At 34.9% G+C, this 25,169-nt stretch overlaps 1 protein-coding gene across 4 annotated transcripts in view; it reads right to left on the bottom strand.

The window, feature by feature from the left end:
• Positions 1-25,169, bottom strand: part of CCDC171 (coiled-coil domain containing 171) — a 413,214-nt gene that overhangs the window by 34,784 nt on the left and 353,261 nt on the right. For all 4 annotated transcript variants that reach the window (XR_004443489.1, XM_033237405.1, XM_033237406.1 and 1 more), the window contains one exon: positions 20,358-20,510. Coding sequence is in view for 3 of the 4 variants with exons in the window: in XM_033237405.1 (XP_033093296.1) it covers positions 20,358-20,510 (153 nt within the window). In the remaining variant the exon portion in view is untranslated. The remainder of the gene's footprint in view (positions 1-20,357; positions 20,511-25,169) is intronic.

The raw sequence follows: 25,169 nt of genomic DNA, 5'->3' as shown, positions 1-25,169 counted from the left end.
TGTAGAGATAGGGTCTCACTATATTATCCAGGCTGGTCTCCCTGGCCTCAAGTGATCCTCCTGCCTCAGCCACCCAAAGCATTTGTATATCTTCTAGGGAGAATTAGCTGTTTAAGTCCCCTGAGATTTTTAAAAAATTAGATATCTTTTTGTTGTTGAGTTGTAAGAGTTATTTGTATAGTATGGGTATTAGGTATTAATCAGATATATAATTGTAAATACTTTCTCCCATTCTATGGGTTTTCTTTTCACTGTCTTGATAGAGTCTTTCCAAGCTTTTAATTTTGAAGAAGTCCAATTTATTATTTTTCTTTTGTCACTTATCCTTTTGGTGGTATATCTAAGAAGCTGTTGCCAAATCCAAGCTCATGGAGATTTATTGGTATGTGTTTTACTAATAATTTTATAGTTTTAGACCTTATATGTAGGTTTTTAAATCCATTTTGACTTAATTTTTGTATATAGTGTGAGGTAAGGGTTAAAGAAAATTAAGAGGGGAGGGGCGGAGCAAGATGGCCGAATAGGAACAGCTCCAGTCTCCAACTCCCAGCGCGAGCAACACAGAAGACCGGTGATTTCTGCATTTTCAACTGAGGTACTGGGGTCATCTCTCTAGGGAGTGCCGGACAATCGGTGCGGGTCAGCTGCTGCAGCCTGACCAGCGTGAGCTGAAGCAGGGCGAGGCATCGCCTCACCTGGAAGCCCAAGGGGGAAGGAAATCCCTTTTCCTAGCCAGGGGAACTGAGACACACAACACCTGGAAAATCGGGTAACTCCCACCCCAGTACTGCGCTTTAAGGAAACAGGCACACCAGGAGAATATATCCCACACCTGGCCGGGAGGGTCCCACGCCCACGGAGCCTCCCTCACTGCTAACACAGCCGTCTGCGGCGATCTATCCGCAAGGCAGCAGCGAGGCTGGGGGAGGGGCGCCCGCCATTGCTGAGGCTTAAATAGATAAACAAAGCTGCTGGGAAGCTCGAACTGGGTGGAGCTCATAGCAGCTCAAGGAAGCCTGCCTGTCTCTGTAGACTCTACCTCTGCGGACAGCGCACAGTTGCAGTCCATTAGGGGAAAGAGCGGGGCCGCTGCAGACCCGAACGACTCTGTCTGACAGCTTTGGGGAGAGCCGTGGATCTACTAACGCGGAGGTTGAGATCTGAGAACGGACAGACTGCCTGCTCAGGTGGGTCCCTGACCCCTGAGTAGCCTAGCTGGGAGACATCCCCCACTAGGGGCAGTCTGATACCCCACACCTCACAGGGTGGCGTCACCCCTGAGAGGAAACTTCAAAGAAAGAATCAGACAGGTACACTCGCTGTTCAGCAATATTCTATCTTCGCAACCTCTGCTGCTGATACCCAGAAAAACAGGGTCTGGAGTGGACCTCAAGAAATCTCTCAACAGACCAACAGACAGTCCTTCTGACTGTCAGACGGAAAACTATCAAACAGGAAGGACACCTATACCAAAACCCCATCAGTACGTCACCATCATCATCAAGTCCAGAGGACAGTAAACACCAAAGAACGGGAAAGAAGCAGGGCAGAAAAGCTGGAAATTCAAAAAATAAGAGCGCATCTCCCCCTGCAAAGGAGCGCAGCCCATCGCCAGCAATGGTCACAAGCAGTCTGTCAGAGATGATGACTTTGACGAGATGAGAGAAGAAGGCTTCAGTCCATCAAACCTCTCAGAGCTAAAGGGGAGGAATTACTACCCAGCGCAAAGAAACTAAAAATCTTGAAAAAAAAGTGGAAGAATTGACAGCTAGACTAATTAATGCAGAAAGATCATAAACGAAATGACAGAGATAAAACCATGACACGAGAAATACGTGACAAATGCACAAGCTTCGGTAACCGACTCGATCAACTGGAAGAAAGAGTATCAGCGATTGAGGATCAAATGAATGAAATGAAGCGGAGAGAGAAACCAAAAGAAAAAAGAAAAAAAGAAATGAACAAAGCCTGCAAGAAGTATGGGATTATGTAAAAAGACCAAATCTACGTCTGATTGGGGTCCCTGAAAGTGAGGGGAAAATGGAACCAAGTTGGAAAACACTCTTCAGGATATCATCCAGGAGAACTTCCCCAACCTAGTAGGGCAGGCCAACATTCAAATTCAGGAAATACAGAGAACGCCACAAAGATACTCCTCCAGAAGAGCAACTCCAAGACACATATTGCCAGATTCACCAAAGTTGAAATGAAGGAAAAAATCTTAAGGGCAGCCAGAGAGAAAGGTCGGGTTACCCACAAAGGAGCCCATCAGAATAACAGCAGACCTCTCGGCAGAAACTCTACAAGCCAGAAGAGAGTGGGGGCCAATATTCAACGTTCTTAAAGAAAAGATTTTCAACCGAGAATTTCATATCCAGCCAAACTAAGGCTTCATCAGTGAAGGAGAAATAAAATCCTTTACAGATAAGCAAATGCTTAGAGATTTTGTCACCACCAGGCCTGCCTATACAGAACCCTGAAGGAAGCCCTAAACATGGAAAGGAACAACCGGTACCAGCCATTGCAAAAACATGCCAAAATGTAAAGACCATCGAGGCTAGGAAGAACTGCATCAACTAACGAGCAAAATAACCAGTTAATATCATAATGACAGGATCAAGTTCACACTAACAATATTAACCTTAAATGTCAATGGACTAAATGCTCCAATTAAAAGACACAGACTGGCAAACTGGATCAAGAGTCAAGACCCATCAGTCTGCTGTATTCAGGAGACCCATCTCACATGCAGAGACATACTAGGCTCAAAATAAAGGGATGGAGGAAGATCTACCAAGCAAATGGAGAACAAAAAAAAGCAGGGGTTGCAATCCTAGTCTCTGATAAAACAGACTTTAAACCATCAAAGATCACAAGAGACAAAGAAGGCCATTACATAATGGTAAAGGATCAATTCAACAGGAAGAGCTAACTTCTCTAAATATATATGCACCCAATACAGGAGCACCCAGATTCATAAAGCAAGTCCTTAGAGACCTACAAAGAGACTTAGACTCCCATACAATAATAATGGGAGACTTCAACACTCCACTGTCAACATTAGACAGATCAACGAGACAGAAGTTAACAAGGATATCCAGGAATTGAACTCAGCTCTGCACCAAGCGGACCTAATAGACATCTATAGAACTCTCCACCCCAAATCAACAGAATATACATTCTTCTCAGCACCACATCGCACTTATTCCAAAATTGACCACATAATTGGAAGTAAAGCACTCCTCCGCAAATGTACAAGAACTGAAATTATAACAAACTGTCTCTCAGACCACAGTGCAATCAAACTAGAACTCAGGACTAAGAAACTCAATCAAAACCGCTCAACTACATGGAAACTGAACAACCTGCTCCTGAATGACTACTGGGTACATCACGAAATGAAAGCAGAAATAAAGATGTTCTTTGAAACCAATGAGAACAAAGATACAACATACCAGAATCTCTGGGACACATTTAAAGCAGTGTGTAGAGGGAAATTTATAGCACTAAATGCCCACAAGAGAAAGCAGGAGAGATCTAAAATTGACACTCTAACATCACAATTAAAAAACTAGAGAGGCAAGAGCAAACACATTCAAAAGCTAGCAGAAGGCAAGAAATAACTAAGATAAGAGCAGAACTGAAGGAGATAGAGACACAAAAAACCCTCCAAAAAATCAATGAATCCAGGAGTTGGTTTTTTGAAAAGATAAACAAAATTGACAGACCGCTAGCAACTAATAAAGAAGAAAAGAGAGAAGAATCAAATAGACGCAATAAAAAATGATAAAGGGATATCACCACGACCCCACAGAAATACAAACCCATCAGAGAATACTATAAATGCCTCTATGCAAATCAACTAGAAAATCTAGAAGAAATGGATAATTTCCTGGACACTTACACTCTCCCAAGACTAAACCAGGAAGAAGTTGAATCCCTGAATAGACCAATAGCAGGCTCTGAAATTGAGGCAACAATTAATAGCCTACCAACAAAAAGTCCAGGACCAGATGGATTCACAGCTGAATTCTACCAGAGGTACAAGGAGGAGCTGGTACCATTCCTTCTGAAACTATTTCAATCAATAGAAAAGAGGAATCCTCCTAACTTTTATGAGGCCAACATCATCCTGATACCAAAGCCTGGCAGAGACACAACAAAAAAAGAGAATTTTAGACCAATATCTCTGATGAACATCGATGCAAAAATCCTCAATAAAATACTGGCAAACCGGATTCAGCAGCACATCAAAAAGCTTATCCACCATGATCAAGTGGGCTTCATCCCTGGGATGCAAGGCTGGTTCACACATTCGCAATAAAAACGTAATCCAGCATATAAACAGAACCAAAGACAAGAACCAATAATTATCTCAATAGATGCAGAAAAGGCTTTTGACAAAATTCAACAGCCCTTTATGCTAAAAACGCTCAATAAATTTGGTATTGATGGAACGTACCTCAAAATAATAAGAGCTATTTATGACAAACCCACAGCTAATATCATACTGAATGGGCAAAAACTGGAAAATTCCTTTGAAAACTGGCACAAGACAGGGATGCCCTCTCTCACCACTTCTATTCAACATAGTGTTGGAAGTTCTGGCTAGGGCAATCAGGCAAGAGAAAGAAATCAAGGGTATCCAGTTAGGAAAAGAAGAAGTCAAATTGTCCCTGTTTGCAGATGACATGATTGTATATTTAGAAAACCCCATTGTCTCAGCCCAAAATCTCCTTAAGCTGATAAGCAACTTCAGCAAAGTCTCAGGATACAAAATTAATGTGCAAAAATCGCAAGCATTCTTATACACCAGTAACAGACAAGCAGAGAGCCAAATCAGGAATGAACTTCCATTCACAATTGCTTCAAAGAGAATAAAATACCTAGGAATCCAGCATACAAGGGATGTAAAGGACCTCTTCAAGGAGAACTACAAACCACTGCTCAGTGAAATCAAAGAGGACACAAACAAATGGAAGAACATACCATGCTCATGGATAGGAGAATCAATATCGTGAAAATGGCCATACTGCCCAAGGTGATTTATAGATTCAATGCCATCCCCATCAAGCTACCAATGACTTTCTTCACAGAATTGGAAAAAACTGCTTTAAAGTTCATATGGAACCAAAAAGAGCCCGCATTGCCAAGACAATCCTAAGTCAAAAGGACAAAGCTGGAGGCGTCACGCTACCTGACTTCAAACTATACTACAAGGCTACAGTAACCAAAACAGCATGGTACTGGTACCACAACAGAGATATAGACCAATGGAACAGAACAGAGTCCTCAGAAATAATACCACACATCTACAGCCATCTGATCTTTGACAAACCTGAGAGAAACAAGAATGGGAAAAGGATTCCTATTTAATAAATGGTGCTGGGAAAATTGGCTAGCCATAAGTAGAAAGCTGAAACTGGATCCTTTCCTTACCCCTTATACGAAAATTAATTCAAGATGGATTAGAGACTTAAATGTTAGACCTAATACCATAAAAACCCTAGAAGAAAATCTAGGTAGTACCATTCAGGACATAGGCATGGCAAGGACTTCATGTCTAAAACACAAAAGCAACGGCAGCAAAAGCAAAAATTGACACATGGGATCTAATTAACTAAAGAGCTTTTGCACAGCTAAAGAAACTACCATCAGAGTGAACAGGCAACCTACAGAATGGGAGAAAATTTTGCAACCTACTCATCTGACAAAGGGCTATATCCAGAATCTACAAAGAACTCAAACAAATATACAAGAAAAAAAAACCCCCTCAAAAAGTGGGGAAAGGATATGAACAGACATTTCTCAAAAGAAGACATCCATACAGCCAACAGACACATGAAAAAATGCTCATCATCACTCGCCATCAGAGAAATGCAAATCAAAACTACAATGAGATACCATCTCACACCAGTTAGAATGGCAATCATTAAGAAGTCAGGAAACAACAGGTGTTGGAGAGGATGTGGAGAAATAGGAACACTTTTACACTGTTGGTGGGATTGTAAACTAGTTCAACCATTATGGAAACAGTATGCGATTCCTCAAGGATCTAGAACTAGATGTACCATATGACCCAGCCATCCCACTACTGGGTATATACCCAAAGGATTATAAATTACTCTACTACAAAGACACATGCACACGTATGTTTACTGCGGCACTATTCACAATAGCAAAGACTTGGAATCAACCCAGATGTCCATCTGTGACAGACTGGATTAAGAAATGTGGCACATATACACCATGGAATACTATGCAGCCATCAAAAAGTGATTTTGCGTCCTTTGTAGGGACATGGATGCAGCTGGAAACCATCATTCTTAGCAAACTATCACAAGAAGAGAAACCAAACCCGCAGTTCTCACTCATAGGTGGGAACTGAACAATGAGATCACTTGGACTCGGGAAGGGGAACATCACACACTGGGGCCTATCATGGGGAGGGGGAGGAGGGAGGGATTGCATTGGGGAGTTATACATGATATAAACGTTATGCACATGTACCCTAGAACTTAAAGTATAATAAAAAAAATAAAAAATAAAAAAAAAAAAAAAAAAAAAAAAAGAAAATTAAGAGGGAAATTTTAAATTTCCTGAGACAAACGAGAATGGAAACACATCAAGACACAGCAAAAGCCATTCTTGCAGGGAAGCTTGTAGCAATAAACAACTACCTTAAAAAAGAAGAAAGATTTCTAATAGGCAACCCAATGATGCACCTCCAGGAACTAGAAAAGCAAGAACGAACTAAGCCCAAAATTGGTAGAAGGATGGAAATAATTTTTAAAAGTAGAGACTAAGAAAAATAATTTAAAAGATTAATAAACTGAAGCATTGGTTTTCTGAAAAAGTAAAGAAAATTGGCAAACCTTCAGCAAGACTAAGAAAAAGAGAGAAAAAACAATAGCAGAGATGAGAAAGAAGACATCACAATTGATACCACAGAAATATAAAGGATCATAAGAGACTACTATGAATAATTATACCAACAAATTTGATCACAGAGAAGAAATGGATAAATGCCTGGACACATACAACCTTCGAAGATTAAATTATGAAGAAACAGAAAATCTGAACAGACCAAAAACAAGTTAGGAAATTCAATCAGTAATAAAACATCTTCCATCAAAGAAAAGTTCAGGACATGACAGCTTTACTGCTGACATCTATCTAACATTTAAAGAAGAAGAAATAAAAATTCTACTCAAACTAGTCCAGAAAATTGAAGAAGAGAAAATACTTTTAAATTCAGTTTATAAGGTCAGCATTATCTTGATTCCAAAATTGCACAACGACACACAGACAAAAAAAACCCTACAGGCCAATACCCCTGATGAACATAGAGGCAAACTTTCCCAACAAGATACTATCAAACCAAACTCAACAGCATATTAAAAAAATTATTCACTGTGATCAAGTGAATGATCATGGAATGGCAGAAAATACAGTAAACTATACATCTCTCAAAGGGCTAATATCCAGAATTTATAAGAACTCAACTCAACAGCAAAATAAATAAATAAATAAAATAAAATAAAATAAAAATAACCCAATTCAAAAACAGGCAAAAGACCTGAATAGACATTTCTCAAAAGAAGACATACAAGTAGACAACAGGCATATGAAAAAAATGCTCAACATCATTAATCATTAGGGAAATGCAAATCAAAACCACAATGAGATATAATCTCATTTCAGTTAGAATCATTATTACCAAAAAGGCAAAAGAAAACAAATGTTGGTAGGTATGTGGAGGAAAAGGGAATGCTTACACACTGATGTTAGGGTTGTAAAGTAGTACATCATGGAATTCATCATGGAGATGCAAGGATGGTTTAATATACACAAATCCATAGCTGATATGCCACATTAACATAAAGACAAAAACTATATGATCATTTCAAGAGACACAGAAAAAGGATGACAAAATTCAACATCTGTCATGATAAAAAGCTCTCAACAAGTGAGGAATAGAAGGTATGTACCTCAAAACAATTAAAGACATTATGGGAAACCCATAGTTAACATCATATTGCATGAGGAAAATGTTTTTCCACTAAAATCAGGAAGAAAACAAGGACAGTCACATTCACTACTTCTATTCAACATAGTACTGGAAATCCTCGCCATAGCAAGTATGCAAGAGAAAGAAACAAAAGGCACCTAAATTCAAAAGGAGGATGTCAAGTTGTCCCTGTTTGCAGAAAACATGATCTTATACATAGAAAACCCAAAAACTCCACCAAAAAAACTATCACAACTAATAAATGAACTCAGTAAAGTTTCAGGATACAAAATCAATATTAAAAATCAGCAGCATTTTTATATCCAAATAGTAAACTATCTGAAAAAGAAATGAAGAAAATAATTTCATTTATAATAGCTACAAAAAAGTAAGATATCTATGAAGCAATGTAACCAAAGATGTGAAAAATCTCTATACTGAACACTACAAAATTTTAACAAAAGAAAGTCAAGAGGGTACAAATAAATGAAAAGATATCTCGTATTCATGGATTTGAAGAATTAATATTGTTAAAATGGCCATACTGCCCAAAGCAATCTACAGGTGTAATGCAGTCCCTATCAAAAGACCAATGACATTCTTCACAGAAATAGAAAAAAAAAATCCTAAAATTCATGTGGAACCACATACGTACACAAAAACCCTGAATAGCCAAAACAATCCTGAACAAATAAAACAAATCTGCAGACATCACACTACCTGACTTCAAAATATACTATAAAGCTATAGTAAGCCAAACAGCATGGTACTGGCATAAAAACAGACACATAGACCAATGGAACACAACAGAGAACCCAGCAATAAATTCAGACACCTAAGGTGCTAAGCACACACACTGGGGAAAGGACAATCTCTTCAATAAATGGTACTGGGAAAACTAACTATCCACATGCAAAGGAATGGCATTAGACTCCCTACCTCTTACCATATCCAAAAATCAACTCCAAATGGATTATAGACTTAGATGTAAAATGCAAAGCTATGACAGCACTAGAAGAAAACATATGAGAAATGCTTCATGATATTGGGTTGGGCAAGGGTTTTTCAAGTAAGACCTCAAAAGTACAGGCAACAAAAGCAAAAATGGACAAATGTGATTACATCAAACTAAACAGCTTTTGCACAGCAAAGGAAACAACTGACAGAGTAAAGAGACAACCTACAGAATGGCAGAAAATATAGTAAACTATACATCTCTCAAAGGGCTAATATCCAGAATTCATAATGAACTCAAACAACCCAATAGCAAAAAAATAAAATAAAATAAAATAAAAACCCAGTTCAAAAGTAGTCAAAAGACCTCAATAGACATTTCTCAAAAGAAGACATACAAGTAGATAACAGGCATATGAAAAAATGCCCAACATCACTAATCATCAGGGAAATACGAATCAAAACCAGAATGAGATATCGTCTCATTTCAGTGAGAATCATTATTACCAAAAAGGCAAAAGGAAATAAATGTTGGTAGGGATGGGAGAAAAAGGGAACACTTACACACTGTTGTTAGGGTTGTAAAGTAGTATAGCTATTAATGGAAAACAGTATAGAGTTTCCTCAAAATGTTAAAAATAGAACTACCATATGACCCAGACATACCATTACTGGGTAAATATCCAAAGCAAACAGAATCAGTAGGTCAAAGAGATATCTACACTCCAATGTTTATTGCGTGGATGTGACTATGGTTAACAGTAAAATGTTGTATATTACAAAATAGCTAGAAGAGAGGCTTCTGAATATTCTCACCACAAATACATGATAAATGCATGAGATTATGGATACACTAACTACCCTGACTAGATCATTATACAATATAAGTAAGTATCAAAACATCAAATTATACCCTGGATATATGTACAACTATAATGTGTCAGTTTAAAACATAATTTTTAAAAAGAATTTTAGAGTTTTAGCTCTTATACGTAGGCCTTTGATCCATTTTTAGTTAATTTCTGTATATAGTATGAGGGAAGACTTCAAGGAAATACATTTTTGAAAATAAACTTTCTACTGATTTATGTAAATGAGACTCTATTTCTGAAATAACACAAACTCTTACTTTTTGCTGGGCCTAACTAGAGTTCATTTTAACTTGTATATCATTGTCACTAACAAACACTTACTGAGTATATACCATGTAAGTAAAAGGTATTAGGATGGTTATTTTATGTCTGCGTATATCTACCTCTATGTAAACACACAGAGGTGGGGTGCCAAAATATCTGACAAAATCATTTAAGTGGTATGTTGAAAAGAATGTTCTTCTTTGTTGCAAATAATTTTGTGTTGTCTTTTCTTTTTTTTTTTAGGAAAAGTAGTGAGAAGAAACATCCAATGTATATTATTTAAAAGTATTTACTTAAAATTTTACCATATGAAGAATATGTAAATTATTCTATTCATTTTCATTAAGTGCTAATACAGAATAATACAAAACAGTTTGTTGGAAATTAAAGAAAATTTGGTGTGGGAAATATTTGGAGGGAATCATGGTTTGTGCAAAGTATAGGTTCAATAACAGGTATAGGTTGAAAAAATATTATGAAAGGAGTGCTCTTCTAATTAATTTCAATTCAAATCAACCAGCATTTATTAAAGTCAGATCATTACAATGGATTATAAAAATGACTAAGACATCACCTCAAATACTCACAAAATGCTAATACATACACAACTAATTGGTTATATAAGTCAGACTACTATACAGAACCCAGACATGTAAATACAGTGATAAATGATCAGAACAAAGGAACTCTTACTTCTTCTGCCAATTGAACAATGGTCTGAAAAACCAGAAGGAGTCGGAATATGCCAGAATGTCAATGGTAAAAAACTCATACTTTATTATGGGGAAATTGTAGAGAAAAAATTCTTGAGTTTCTAGAATACGAGAAATCTTTAAAAGTTTGAAAATGTTTTCAGTAATGCTATGACCTGACCATATCTGTGTTTTGGAAGGATAACTCTGGCACTAATATGGCAGAGTGAACAGAAGAAAAAAGACTAGATATGAGAAAACTTAATGGAAGACCATTGAAATAGCCCAGAGAGATGGTGATGTGACCACACAGTTAGAAATAAGAGGATGGATCTAAGAGATCTGTGGTCGTAGAAACAGTAAGGCTTAGCCATAGATTAAATATTGGTGGTAGAGGGAAAGTGGAACAAAAGTTAAGGAATCTTCCTTGGGCTACAAGGTGGACAGTTATTTCTGAGACAAGCAATGTAGGCAAAGAAGAATTAGGAAAACCAGGGCATGGAAGTATTGAAAAAAGTGTTCAGTTTGGGACCTCAGTGAATTTCAGGTGTTTGCAGAAAATCAAAGTGCAGATGTTTAACAGGTAATTGAAACCCTTACAGAACTCAATTTAGTAAAAAAGATAAAATAGTAGGGGAGTTACTCAGAAGCATATTTAGTTTTTGTCATTTTTTGAAAAACTAATTGGAATAATTACAGCATTATGTTACTAGTTACTATCCATATTTTGTGCAACTTAATTATTAATCAATTATACTGATTACTTTGAAATTTTAATTCTGGCACTTCTTGCCCCATCCTCGTAAAACTTCATCACTGTGGAATAGAACTATATAAGTATATATTAATGCTTATACTGATATGCAAAATAATATATTCCTAACATATGTTTTATATTATATGAATGTATACTTATATTTATATAAATATAAAATGTATATCATGTCCCAAAAGTCACTATCAGGATTTGGGTTAGTCACCATCATGAAAGTGAATCTTCTTAAACTACATTACGTAAAACAAAATTCTAGAAAGAAGGTATGAGGTCACTGGAATATGCATTAATACCTCCAGGCCCCTGTTTCCTACACAAACAACTCTTGAGTTTCTAGAATATGAGAAACCTTTAAAAGTTTGGAAATGTATGCCAAGGATCAAAAATATATATATGTTTGCATGTTGACTGGGCTGTCCAGTTTCTGATATTTTATGTTTTCCTTATTCAGCTCTATTAGTATCCAAAAGCCAGAGCTGGCAGTCACAACAAAAATATGAGAGAATTTAACGAAAATCTAACTAAGAAGTATTTAGCAAAAGGATAAAATGAACACTGTTATGACATAAAATGCAGGTGAATTTTGAGAATAAATAGGAAAAAAACGAAATTTGCAATAAGGAAAATAAAGCAAAAGGAGTAAATATTTTGTAATGTAGTTGTCAGAGATATAACAGTGAGAGTTTCTGAAATTTATTACAGCTTATATGCCACACAGCTGGCCCCTTCTCCTCCAGTGTCGTCTCTCACAATTCTCCACCTAATCCACTCTGCTCCAGTCATGCTAGACATCTTTCAATCCCTTGAGCTTGCCATGTTTTCTCATGTCAACTCTGACTTAATCTTCATTTTTTCAACTGAGATTTCAATTCCTCAAGCAGGCCTTTCCTCACCCAAGACCAAGTGAAGTCCCTCAGTTATATGCTCTGAAAGCACCCTGCGCTTGTACTTTAACAGCCCTCTTTTAATTACTTGTACAATGGTTGTATTCTCCACTATATCTGAAGTGCCACAAAGGTAAAGATTTGTCTTATTCCGCATTGCTGTCTCACCGGAAAGCACCTGACAGGGAATCAGAGGTCTTGGCTTGTAATCTTATTGGTTTCTAACTAAAAGTCAGAGTTGAACTCCAGAATCTGTACTTCACACCACTGAAGCGCACTGTATAGCCTCTCAACAAATTGTCAAGGCTAACAGCTGTTTCAAAAAAATATTCTTAAAGGCTAAAAACTCAATAATGAATATCAATAATCAACTAAGATAAGGTATATGAATGTTTGTGGAAGCGACTTACCTGGAGAAAAATATGTGAATTCTGTGTCAGTTTCTCTATCTACACAACACTAATATTAACAAATGATCCCTCTGCTATCCATAAAATATAACTAAAATAAATGTGGTGAAATATTATTTTGGAACTTAAGAGAAAGAGGATTCTTTTTTTTTTCATCTTAACTGAACCAAAATATCTAAACAATTCACCTTTATTAACAATATAATACCACCTGATGAGTATCAAATCTGACACAATCTGAACAATCATGCAAAGATATTTCTCCCACAAAGACACTAATGGAATGGTCCTCTGAGTTGTAATTTATTATTTACTCATAAATAAAGTCCTGTAAAATTAAAAACATACTGCTTAAACATACGGTGGAAATGAAGCAAATCAATACTGTAGTTTGCAGCATCATAACTCACAGCAAAGTATTTGGGTTTGGCATTCTATGTTTCAAGACCACAGTATCATGTTTCTCCATAGCTGTGGGTGTGCTGGTCTCCAAACACCCACAAGTGATTGGTTCTGACTGCTGTACGGTTCTCTACTGGGCTGCATGGGACTCAAAAGCTCTTTACTCAAAGCCCTTTCTAGTTATTATAACTTAAGATAAAAGCTCTGGAGCAGTCCTAAGTTGATGGGCCAAAGACCAACATACCGGAAAAGTTAAAGTACTGGCAAGTGTACAACTGATGAGAAATCTTACATGAACTCCAGCATTATTATTGCGTTTTGCTAAAAAACCTGAAAATGTTACCTAAAGAGGGATAGTTTTTAAAGATAATTATTCACGTTTACAATATGATCAATCTCTTTATATGCATTACAATGACATGACATATGTTTTTGATTAATAATGCATTTTTTTAATCTAGTGAAATGGCTGGATAAGAGAGTAATGAGTACACACTGGCTGCCTTGATTCATTAAATAAGTGATAACAACAAAAAGTAACGGTAATACAGTACTTATATGCTGAAAGCACTGATATAAGGATTGTTTTAGTTCTTTTGCCTACAAATAAAACTATTTCCTCATAGTTAACTTATATTTCTTAAAGTTATATGTATAGCTTAGCTGCAGGAAATATATATAACTTTCAGAAAATCTCTTTACACAAGGATAAGAGAACTAACATTTATTGATCACCTACTAATATGCCAGACACTGTGTCTTTGTGTCATCCTCATAACAACCCTACAATGTGGGAATTTTCATCTACTTATTACAAATATCAAAACTGATGCTTAGAGTGTTTTAATGGCTAATGAGTAACAGTGCCAGAATGTACATCCAGGCCTGTCTGATGCTAAAGCCTCTGTGAGAAGGAGAAAATGGCAGGTGAAGTAGGTGTTGGAGGAGACAGCAGGTTAATAGAGTTTTGAGAGTGGCCAAAATAACAAATATTAGAGAGACCAAAAAAGACCATCAAGAACAAAATGGTCAAAAGTGGAATCAAATCAGATTATAAAGTAAAAAGCTGGAATTGGATGGTGCCAGAATGGACTGGGAACCAATGAAGGTGAGGTTTAGAATGACTACTGCAAGCAGTAGGGCTCACTGGGTACAGGCTGTTTGGGTGAGTTGGGTGGCTTTAATTAAGAGGGGGGATGGAACTAAAATAACAATATATTTCCTATTATACAAAAGTGATAACTTCATCCATTAAACACATGCACTATCCATAAGACCCAAGTCAACATAAAATACATATTTTCGTTGCTCTTCCCACTTTACAAGGTGTCAAATTGCTATATATTCTTCAGAGACTCCTACACATATATTATCTTCTCAGCACTTTCTTCTAACAATGTTAGATGGAATGTACTCTTCACTCATTTGTGCAACCACAGATTTTTTTATATGTCTATTTTTGTGATTTGCTTATGTCTCTGTTTCCCCAGCCAGAAGAGGAACTCACAAGGGCAGAGATCATGTCTTATTCACCTTTGTCTCCATACCTCAAATAATGTCCACTTAACGATTATTTCTATATTGTTAAATACAGGTAGAAAATAGTCTATGCAATAAGGAACACAGAGATGTGTGAGTTCCAAAGGAAAAGAAATGAGCACACATTCAGTGCTTTTCAGATGTCATGGTACAAAGTACTACCTATATGTCCCTGACGCTCAAACCATCCAGGTTGGTGGATATTAATATTCCAAAACATTAGATTAAGGGAAACTCAAACCCAACGTACTCAAAACTAAATTCACAATATTCCCCCCATTCCATTGTTTTCTTTATCAGTAAATGAGACCATTGATCCATTTCCAAAAGCAAAAAGCTAGGAATTGTCTCAGGCACACCATTTTCTCTTGTTCTTCATGTCTAGCTGGTTCCTTACACTGTAGCCAAAGTGATCCTTTTTAAAATGCAACTCTGAGCTCATTCCTCCTTTTAAAATTTTTGATGAGTTTTCCCTTGCTCTTAGGAAAAAGAACAAAGTCTGACCTCTGCCCTTTTCTCTAGACCATTCTTATATTAGATCTCTCTTGCCTTTGCTTGCTTCCGCCAGCCACAGTGGTCTTTCTCAGTTTCTTCTTTCCATCATAGAAACTTTGTAGGAGTCACCACTCCCCTTTTCCTGATCTAGATCACTGTTCTTTTGCACCATTGGATAATTCCTATCCAATCTTCAGACACTAGCTTAAGTATCACTGACTCTGAAAATGTTTTACTCATACCCTAGTCTAGGGCAGCCCCATTGTTTAAAAAACTCATAATCAGTTAAGTTCTTTCCTTTCGGTGTATTGTTTTGGTTAGTAATTACACATTATTTAGTGTGATTACATGAAAAATAATTCCACGACTAGATTTTAAGTTCATGAGAACAAGGATTGTCTGTTTTGGTTCATGTGATATCCCCAAGAACAGAACTGTGCCCACCAAAAAGCAGATGCTCAATAAATTTTGAATAGATAAAGAAAAGAATAATACAAAGAAGGCAGAGCACAAGTAAGCAGAGGCCTGGGAGTTAACAAAGCAAAAGTGGACGTGTGAAACAAACGAGATGAGTGTTTACAGAAGAAAGGAGTAGCTAAAGGCCTGATGTTACATAAAAGTTGAAAGGGATGGGAAGGAACTAATGGATAGAGCAAGCATAAAATTATTGGTGACTTTGGAAAAAACAGTTTCAGCAGAATGACAGACTCAAAAGTCCGACGGCAACAAAGCTCAAGGATAAATGGAAAGTGAGTATATAGAAGCAAGTATAGATGACTTTTTAAGAATGTGTAAATGAAAGGAGAGGAAAACAGGCTGCAGAAAGGCGCAGAGAGCTCAGTCACTGGAATATACTAATGGTGATCAAAGAAGAGGAGTTACATGCTCAAGGCTATAGTAAGAAGCAGGAAAAAATGATGAAATCGGTAGTTGAAAGTGTTAGATTAGTAAATAATCTTTTCCTGTGGTATAATCCAATTGCTTTCTGCCAAGATAATGGTGATCAGAATAATAGCTGACGTATTTTGGGGGGGACTAAGTGTGACGCAAGGTCCTAAGTACTTTAACACTTCTCACTAGACTGCCCAGCATCTCTATTAGGTAACAATATCATTATCCCCATTTTATAGATGAAAGCCCTGACATGCAAGCCACATAGTGAGCAACTGACAGAACTAGAACCTGAATACGAATTTATTTGACTTCTATGGCACACATTATTAACTGGTTAACACAATATCCACTCCTTCCTAACTCCCTTGTTGCTTGACTTATTTCAGCTACATGTGGTCACATGACACATTTCCAGCTATTGGAACATAAGCAGAAACCTGTTTAGAGCTTCTTTAGAAGATTTTCCCTTCTTTGAAATACATAAATATTAAATATGTTTTTAAAAGGAAAAGCCTTTTAAGGTGTGTATAGAGATCTATCTATATACCTATATCTATATATCTATATACATGCCTTTGGAGGCATATATATAACTGAGTTACACATATATATATATATATGCTATCCCATCCTTCTGACTTGAATGTTACTACAAATCCTAGATCTAGGCTGCAATCTTCTGACAATGAGGGAGTGGCAGAGAAATTACAGAAAAGTTGAGCCACTAAACTAGTAACAATAATCACCTACTGCTAGACTTTCTGTGATGTGAGAAAAAAATTCTCTATTTTTAATCGACAGATGAAATTGCATGTATTTATCATGTACAACATGTTTTCAAGTATACATACATTGTAAAATTGTTAAATCTAGCTAATTAACAAATGTAATACCTCACATAGGTATCATTTTCATGGTGGGAACATTTAAAATCCACTCTTTGCATTTTTCAAGAGTATGTATTTATTAACTATAGTCACCATGTTGTACAATAGAGATCTAGAACTTATTTCTCCTATCTAATTGTAATTATATATTCTCTGACCAACACCTCCCCATTGTTCTCTCTCCCGTATCCACTCCAGCCTCTGGTAGCCACCAATCTGTTCTCTACTACGAGATTACTTTTTTAGATTCTACATATGAGTGAGATGCAATATTTGTTTTTCTATGCCTGGCTTATTTCATTTAACATAATGTCCTACAGATTCATCCATGTTGTCATAAATGACAAAATGTTGTTCTTTTTTATGACTGGATAATATTTATTGTGTATATATACCATATTTCCTTCATCCATCCATCCATTGATGGACACTTAGGCTGATTATGTATCTTGGCATATTGTGAACAGTGCTGTGATAAACATAGGTGTGCAGATATCACAACTCTGAAACTACTAGAAGAAAGCATGGGGGGAACTCCATGCCACTGTTCTTGGCAATGATTTTTTGGGAAATGATCTTTAAAATTATATGCAATCAAACCAAAAATAGACAAATGGGACTAAAGCAAACTAAAAAGCTCTGCACAGCAAATGAAACAATCAACACAGTTAAGTGACAACCTACAGGATGGAAGAAAATATTTGCAAACTATACATGTAACAGGAATTAATATCCAAAACATGTAAGGACCTCTAACAATAGCAAGAAAACGAATAACCTGATTTTTAACATGGGCAAAAGATCTAAACAGACATTTCTCAAAAGAAGATATACAAATTGACTTGTATATGAAAAAATGTCCAATATCACTAATCATCAGGGAAATGCAAATGGAAACCACAATGAGATATCACCTCACGCCTGTTACAATGGCTGTTAACAAAAAACAAAAGTTAAGTGTTGGTGAAGACATGGAGAAAAAGGAATCTTTGCACAGGCTGGTTGTGGGAATGTAAATCAGTACAGTCATGGAAAACAGTATGAAGGTTCCTCAAAAAATTAAAACTAGAACTATCATGTGATCCAGCAATCCCACAACTGGGTATATATCCAAAGGAAATGAAATCAGTAGGTCAAAGAGATATGTGCACTCCCCTGTTTTTTAAATTGTGCTAGTCAGATTTTCTGCAATTTACACTTGATAGTATTCCTAATGGATATAACTCCAAAGCCCATGGTCTTACCCAGCAAACAATATTGCCTCTCATCTATGAAATACAAAGACAAAGGTTTGTTTTTCTACTTCCTTTAGAGAGTTCTTAAAAAGTTCAAGTTAGTAAAAGCATATACAAATATCTTCAAAAAATAAAAACCATTACACAAGTTTATTATTTTTACAACAGTGATTCTCAACTAAGTGAAAAGACAGGAGAGCACACATCCTGTCCAGACATGGAATTGGGCAGCATTCTCCTAAAAGGATACATCAGAATCACTTGGGGGAATTTTTCACATTCTATAGATGAAAAATCACTACCAGGTGAACCACCACTTCTAAATGAAACGATGAGTGTATCCTGCAGATATGTTCAAAGGGGAAAAAATGTTGAAAAGTAGAGTTTTGGTATGACTGTGAAGTATATTAAACACACTTTCATTAAGTATCAGTAGCATAACAATTGGTAAAAATTGTTTGAACCCACGGAGAAACAATCTCACCTTACCAAGTTCGGTCTTCTTAAAATACAAATAATTGTGTTCATACTAAATAATAGTAAAAAGTAATAAACAATAGTACATCCCAACAAAGCTGATACAACTTAAACAATATAATGTAAAATTAATCAATCAAATCAGGGACAGCAAGAAGAAATGTGAAAAAGGCTAGAATAAATTCTAGATATTCCAGAATTTTAAAAAGTTTCCTCTTCATTTTAATTTCTCTTGGTGGAGGTTAAATTACTAATCTCTCATTAATAAATTAACATAGTCACTTTAAAAACTGAACTCAAAACTCTGGTCCCAAATAACTACCTTTTTACATTTATTGGATAAATTACTCGCACTTTTCACTCAATAAATATTTATTGAGTACCTACTATGAGCCAGACTGCTCTTGGAACTGGAATGTCTTCACAAAAATGAAGCAAACACTAAAAATTGCTTTTCTTTATGGAACCTACATTCTACTGAGGAAGGAGCAAACAAACAATAAGCAAATAAATAAAATGCACCATATGTCAGTTTGATGATAACTGCTAGAGGGAAAAAAATAAAATAAGAAAGGTGGAAGGTAGATAGGAAATATGGGCCAAAAGAGAAACAGAGAGACACAGAGAGCTTTTCAGGGGGCAGGGAGGGTTCATGGTTGTGATTTTGAATACCCTAGTTACAAAGGCTTTATTTGGACACTGGCACTTGAGCTAAGACCAGAAGGTGAGGAATCAGACCACAGCCATGCATCTATTTGTTTTAACACTGTTTTTCTGTTGAATGTAGCATTTGAAGTGGGTCAACAGCTGAATAGCAAAATGATACTGTTTTTCTTTATAAGTCACTGTAATCAAACCAAAAAAAAATTAAAAAGACATTCCAATTATTTGTAACTTTGTGAACCTACTGTTGACATATCAGCCTTTTGAGGGAAAGTTTAAATGTTTACTTATTCCTTTATGTCACAATACATTCATTTTCTAAAACTCCCCAAACATATATTTCAAGTGTAGAATTTTTTTTTTTTTTTTAGTGTTAAGTGAGCCCAAATTTCATCATGGGCTAAAATTTTAAGACATGAAAATAGCTGCTGAAACTGAATTTTAATCATATAGATGAATCACAACATGCATCTTTAGCTAGGCATGTATTATGGATAAGTCTAGTTTTCTACAGAGAATAATCACATGTTCTAATTACCATTTTGGTTATACGCATAATTAATAATATTCTGTCTTAATAGGACACACTGAATCTTCAGACAGTTGCAAGCTTTAACTATGCATACTGTCAAATCCAACTGTCAGCTGCACTGCCAAACACAAAGGAATCTTGATGTAGTGTTTTAGCATTGATAACAATATGCATATCTTTATACATAATACAATGAAAAAATTAATTGCTTTTCTTCCTTCAAATTTTTCTCCACACAAATAATTTTGTCACTTGATCATTTACCCTAAATTACATATATTGGCAAATGATCTTATGAACATTAAAAACATAAATGTAAACATAACCCAAGATTCAAGGAGTTATAAAAATATTGTTAGACAAGGACTTACTGATTGTAAACTTGCATTTTCACGTAAACAAGCTGTGTGAAGTTCTGATTTCAAGGCCGCGATGTGACTTCGATGAGATGTCATTTCCTTCTCTAATGTTATGATTCTAGTGCTTGCAAGCTGGTAGACATCCATGAAACTTTTAATCATAGCCTTAAGAAATAAAAATAATGTCACATATAATTCAAATAAATATGTCCCCAAAGGAAAATTTCCATAATTTGAAAGCAAAACTATTAAAATTTTAAAATAAACCACTTTTCATCTTTCTTTAAAAAATAAAGCTAAACTTCACATTTTATATTGAGAACAGTGACTATTTTAAGAAAGTTTGTGAGAAAATAATTGAGACTTCATTCCAGAGTATTTATTTAAATAAGATGTACTTTGATCTATTGCGCTTAAAATTTAGAATGTAGTTTCAAAAGATGGTATGGTTATTTTCTGTAGTAAAGTTAAATTCAAGTTGTAATTTGATCTAAATTTCAATCTTAAGAGAGGTGCAATCTTAATGGGTATACAAACAAGATATTTCAAAATAAGCTGAGTTAGTAAAATTTTTAATCCACCTAAAAAACAAATGTTTTGAAACAAAAGGAGTTAAAATAATCTTGTGATTTTTAAGAGTAAATGTGATTCCTATTTTGTAAGAAAAGTATAACTATGTTGATTCATGTAACATAGAAATGCCGTCACACTGGACTATACACAATAAAACATAAGCAAGTTCTGGTAACTTATTATCTCCTCTAAACAGTACCATATTTAGGAAATTGTTGGATCACACTTTAATAATATTTTATAGACTTTTTCTTCTAAAGCAATTTGTAATGAATTTTAAGTACAGGATACTATTATGCCTTTTTTTAAAAGGCTTTCAAAATAACTGAAATATAGCAAAATAAATCCCATATTTCAAAGACATTTTCAAAAATAATATTATATTGTTTATAAGAAAAATGTTCCTACAATACCCACAACTTAGTATAATGGTAGACAGTGTGAGAATTTGCAGATTACATTCTATCTTAAGGTTATGGATTAGGAAAGCTCTGAGAAATTATATATTTGAATAGTTGTGAATACATGTGAAAAATAATTTAGTGAACAAAGAAAGTGTAAGAAACAATGTAGAGAATGTATGCAAAATAGAGGTAAGTTAGTTACTTGCAGGTAAGTAAGAAAATTCAGACCTTTTGGCCTAATAAATTCTTATTTGCCCTCAAAAATCCAGCTCAGATCTTTTTCAAGAATCCTCTTGTGAGCCCAAAAAAGGCAGTGTTAACTTCTATCCTGTTTTTCTGTGGGTCCTTCATGCCTGCTTCCACTGTTGCATTTATTGCTTTAGTAGAAATGTATTAGTTTACATGTTTATCTTCTTTACTAGACTGAGGAGCTACTTAAGGCCAGATACTGTGCCTATACCTATCTGGAGCTTCAGGGATAGTGAGTGCTTGTTTGAATGACTGCTTGAATTAACGACTGTTTTGAAGAATGAATGTATTAATTAATTAATTAAAGAAAAATTAGAAAAGATACAGACCATAAGATTAAACCATATATTGTTATAAAATACCTTCTAGGAAAGGGTGATGATGTTTGGGAAAGTATAATCTTAACACCTAAACAAATGAATAAATTATTAATGATACTCTGTTCAAGTTGAAAAAAAGCAGAAGCATAACTATAGGCTAGGCATAAAAGGGTGAAGTACACAAATGGGAATTTATTAACCAACACTACATAAGCATTATATGACTTCTTACTTGGGAATATCTGACATATCCTAACCTATCTTCCTTTGAATCATTTCAAGGTAAGTTTATAGCTAATACTAATACAAAACATATCCCTGCATCTCAAAAATATGTGAAAATCAGAAACTTGAATTACGTCTGTTTTTTCCTATGTCAAGTCTCTCTCAATTCTTATAAATTCATGTATCTTCTCTATTGAGATAGTGAACCAGAAATCACAAGTCCTGGGTTTTGTTTTGTTTTCTGATTCTTACTTTCATTCAGCTCTATGTTGTTGACAAATGCCACATAATCCCTCTGAGCCTCCATCTCCTCCCTCTATAAAATGAGAAAAAAGAGTCGTTTTCTTGTGTACTTCCAAAACTGTTGTAAGGCTCAGAAAATTAAAATAGCTAATGCTTATTAGGTATTTACTGAAGTGCAGGGACCATATAAGCATATTACATGCTTAATTTCATTTATCTTTACGTAAAGTAACCAAATGGAGTAGATACTTTTTTAACCTAGCTTTTCAGAGCAAAACACAAGAGCTTGGAGGGATTAAATAACTAGTCCAAGTTTACAATTAGCTGGACAATAGTCAGGATACAAATCCAAGTATTTCTCATGCAAACCCATTCCTTAACCCTTCAACTATATTGCATTTAATATAAGAAAGCACTCTAAAAATGGTAAACTATTGAATTTCATTGTAGTATTATTACTATTATTCTATTTTCAAATTCTCCATTAAAATATAAATGAGACAATCTGAAATACGTGGTTCTCATATATATACTTTTATTGTCTAAGGACCTAAAATGTATAAAAGGCTGAAACATGCATAAATGCTTATTGAATGATAAGAAAGTTCCCTTCCATCACTAATGGGCTCCTGGATTATTATTTCACTGCAAGTCACGAGAGAATTGGCCTCTAATATTTTAGGATTAAAAGTTCCACATTTTAAAAGTTATCCCATTTTCTAAACTTGGAGAAACACATTTTACGAATTTCATCTTTATGACATTCTAAAAGGAATAAATAATACAAATGATATTCCATCAAATCTCCCTTTAAAAATAATTTTTTGAGAAGTAATGTCAGAAATTTTATGTAGTGGATAACTCTTCCTTGATCTACTTTTAATAACTAAATTCTAATAATCAGTGAAATATTAATATAAACCACATATTACTTCTTTATAACAGTAAAAAGAATATAATAATCCAATTTTGCTTAGGATTTCAAATCTTAAACATTCCAACTCTCTTAAAGTAATATTTTCATTTGAGAGACAAAATAAAATTTGTATAATAGTGCATATGATACTTTTTCAGGTCAGCAAGGTACAATGATCAATACAGAAAGCATGTTTCATGTTACTAATATGTATAAAATATACTATGCTCTTCTAAACAAAAGTCTCCTTCAAAATTTGAAGGTATGAGGAGTATCACTGAAATGGTAATTATTCAAAGAAGCCACAGATCTTCTGAAGAATAAAGAATGTTAACTTCCAGTATTAAAAAGTGATTCAAACTATATAGCAAAACATACCAATGAAAAATTCAACTCTTTAATATGAAAGAAAGGTGTCAAGTTGGTACAAGAAATGGAAATGACAATCTGAATTAACTGAAGGAGTAGAAGAAAGAAAGAGGGAATAAGCATCTACTGACCCTTGTATCAGTCTCCTAAAGTCTAACCCTCTACAACATATTCTGTTCCTTTATTAAAAGATCACATTATTTTACACTAGGAAACAATGATAGAACAGCATGATATTTTATACAGCAAGTCCAGGATTTGAGATTTTATCCTATTGTCATCCTTGACCCGAGGGTGTTATTTTGACTATACTATGCAGTGAGAGCTGTATTTCAGTGGGACTTGGCTAGTATATGAAGAACAAAAGACAGTTTCTGAATAAGAAGAACTTTTGTTTTAGAGATAATCTATAGTATCTATAATTGACAGTAAGATGAAGGAATTCAAACATAAAATTCCACATCTGTCCATTTTTTAAAAGTATATGTGCATTAAAATATAAAAAGTTATGAGATACAAACAGGTGCACATCACTTGAAGACTAAAACATCATTTATATAATTTGTTATGTACATATTATTAAGTAGTTTAGACTGACATCAAATTTGAACATCAGGAACAATGGGATTATTGGGGGCCTGATACTAAGAGAAGAAGAAATTAGTGGAAAATATCATAAAGCCTACATGCCAAAATATCAAATCTTTTATCTACATTTTTGAGTAAATGGAAAGCAAAAACCTCTAACATTTCGACTTTAATTCATATAATTATAAACATACTTCATTTCTATATCTTATGTAAATATACTGAGTAAAACACATATGCCAGATATACTAAATATGTGAAATGTAATATGTTCTCTACAAAATTAGGATAAAAATTCATACCTTATAACATTTTATAGAAATTAAATGAGTATTAATATGTGAAATGAGCTTAAACTACCTGGCATATAATAAACCCTCAGGTAAATATTACCTGTAATAATGATATCAAATTACTATTTTAGCTCATAAAAGAAGGTTTCAATATTTCTGAGAGGTGTAAATTATTAGACATAATACGAATATTTTAAATATAAAATATTTAAATATTTAATATATGTCTCTTTGATAATAAAAGTTACTATTATGTCATTCCTAAGGAAGAAGATCTCACAATGATAACATAGTTATGCTCAACAAAATACTAGCAAATAGAATCCAACAGCACATCAAAAAGATAATACACTATAATCAGGTGAGATTTATTGCAGGAATGCAAGGATGGTTCAACATATGTAAATCAACAAACATGATACATCACATAAACAGAATTAAGGACAAAAAGCATATGATCATCTCAATAGATGCAGAGAAGGCATTTGGTAAAATTCAGTATATCATCATGATAAAAATCTTCAAAGAACTAGGCAGAGAAGGAATAGGCCTCAACACAATAAAGGCCCTATATGACAAATCCACAGTCAACATTATACTTACTGAAGCAAAGTTGAAAGCATTCTAAGAATTGGAACAAGAAA

The sequence above is a fragment of the Trachypithecus francoisi genome, unplaced genomic scaffold (genome assembly GCF_009764315.1).
Source record: "Trachypithecus francoisi isolate TF-2019V2 unplaced genomic scaffold, Tfra_2.0 Lachesis_group16, whole genome shotgun sequence".
Classification (NCBI taxonomy): domain Eukaryota; kingdom Metazoa; phylum Chordata; class Mammalia; order Primates; family Cercopithecidae; genus Trachypithecus; species Trachypithecus francoisi.
This window is presented reverse-complemented; position numbering and strand designations above follow the sequence as displayed.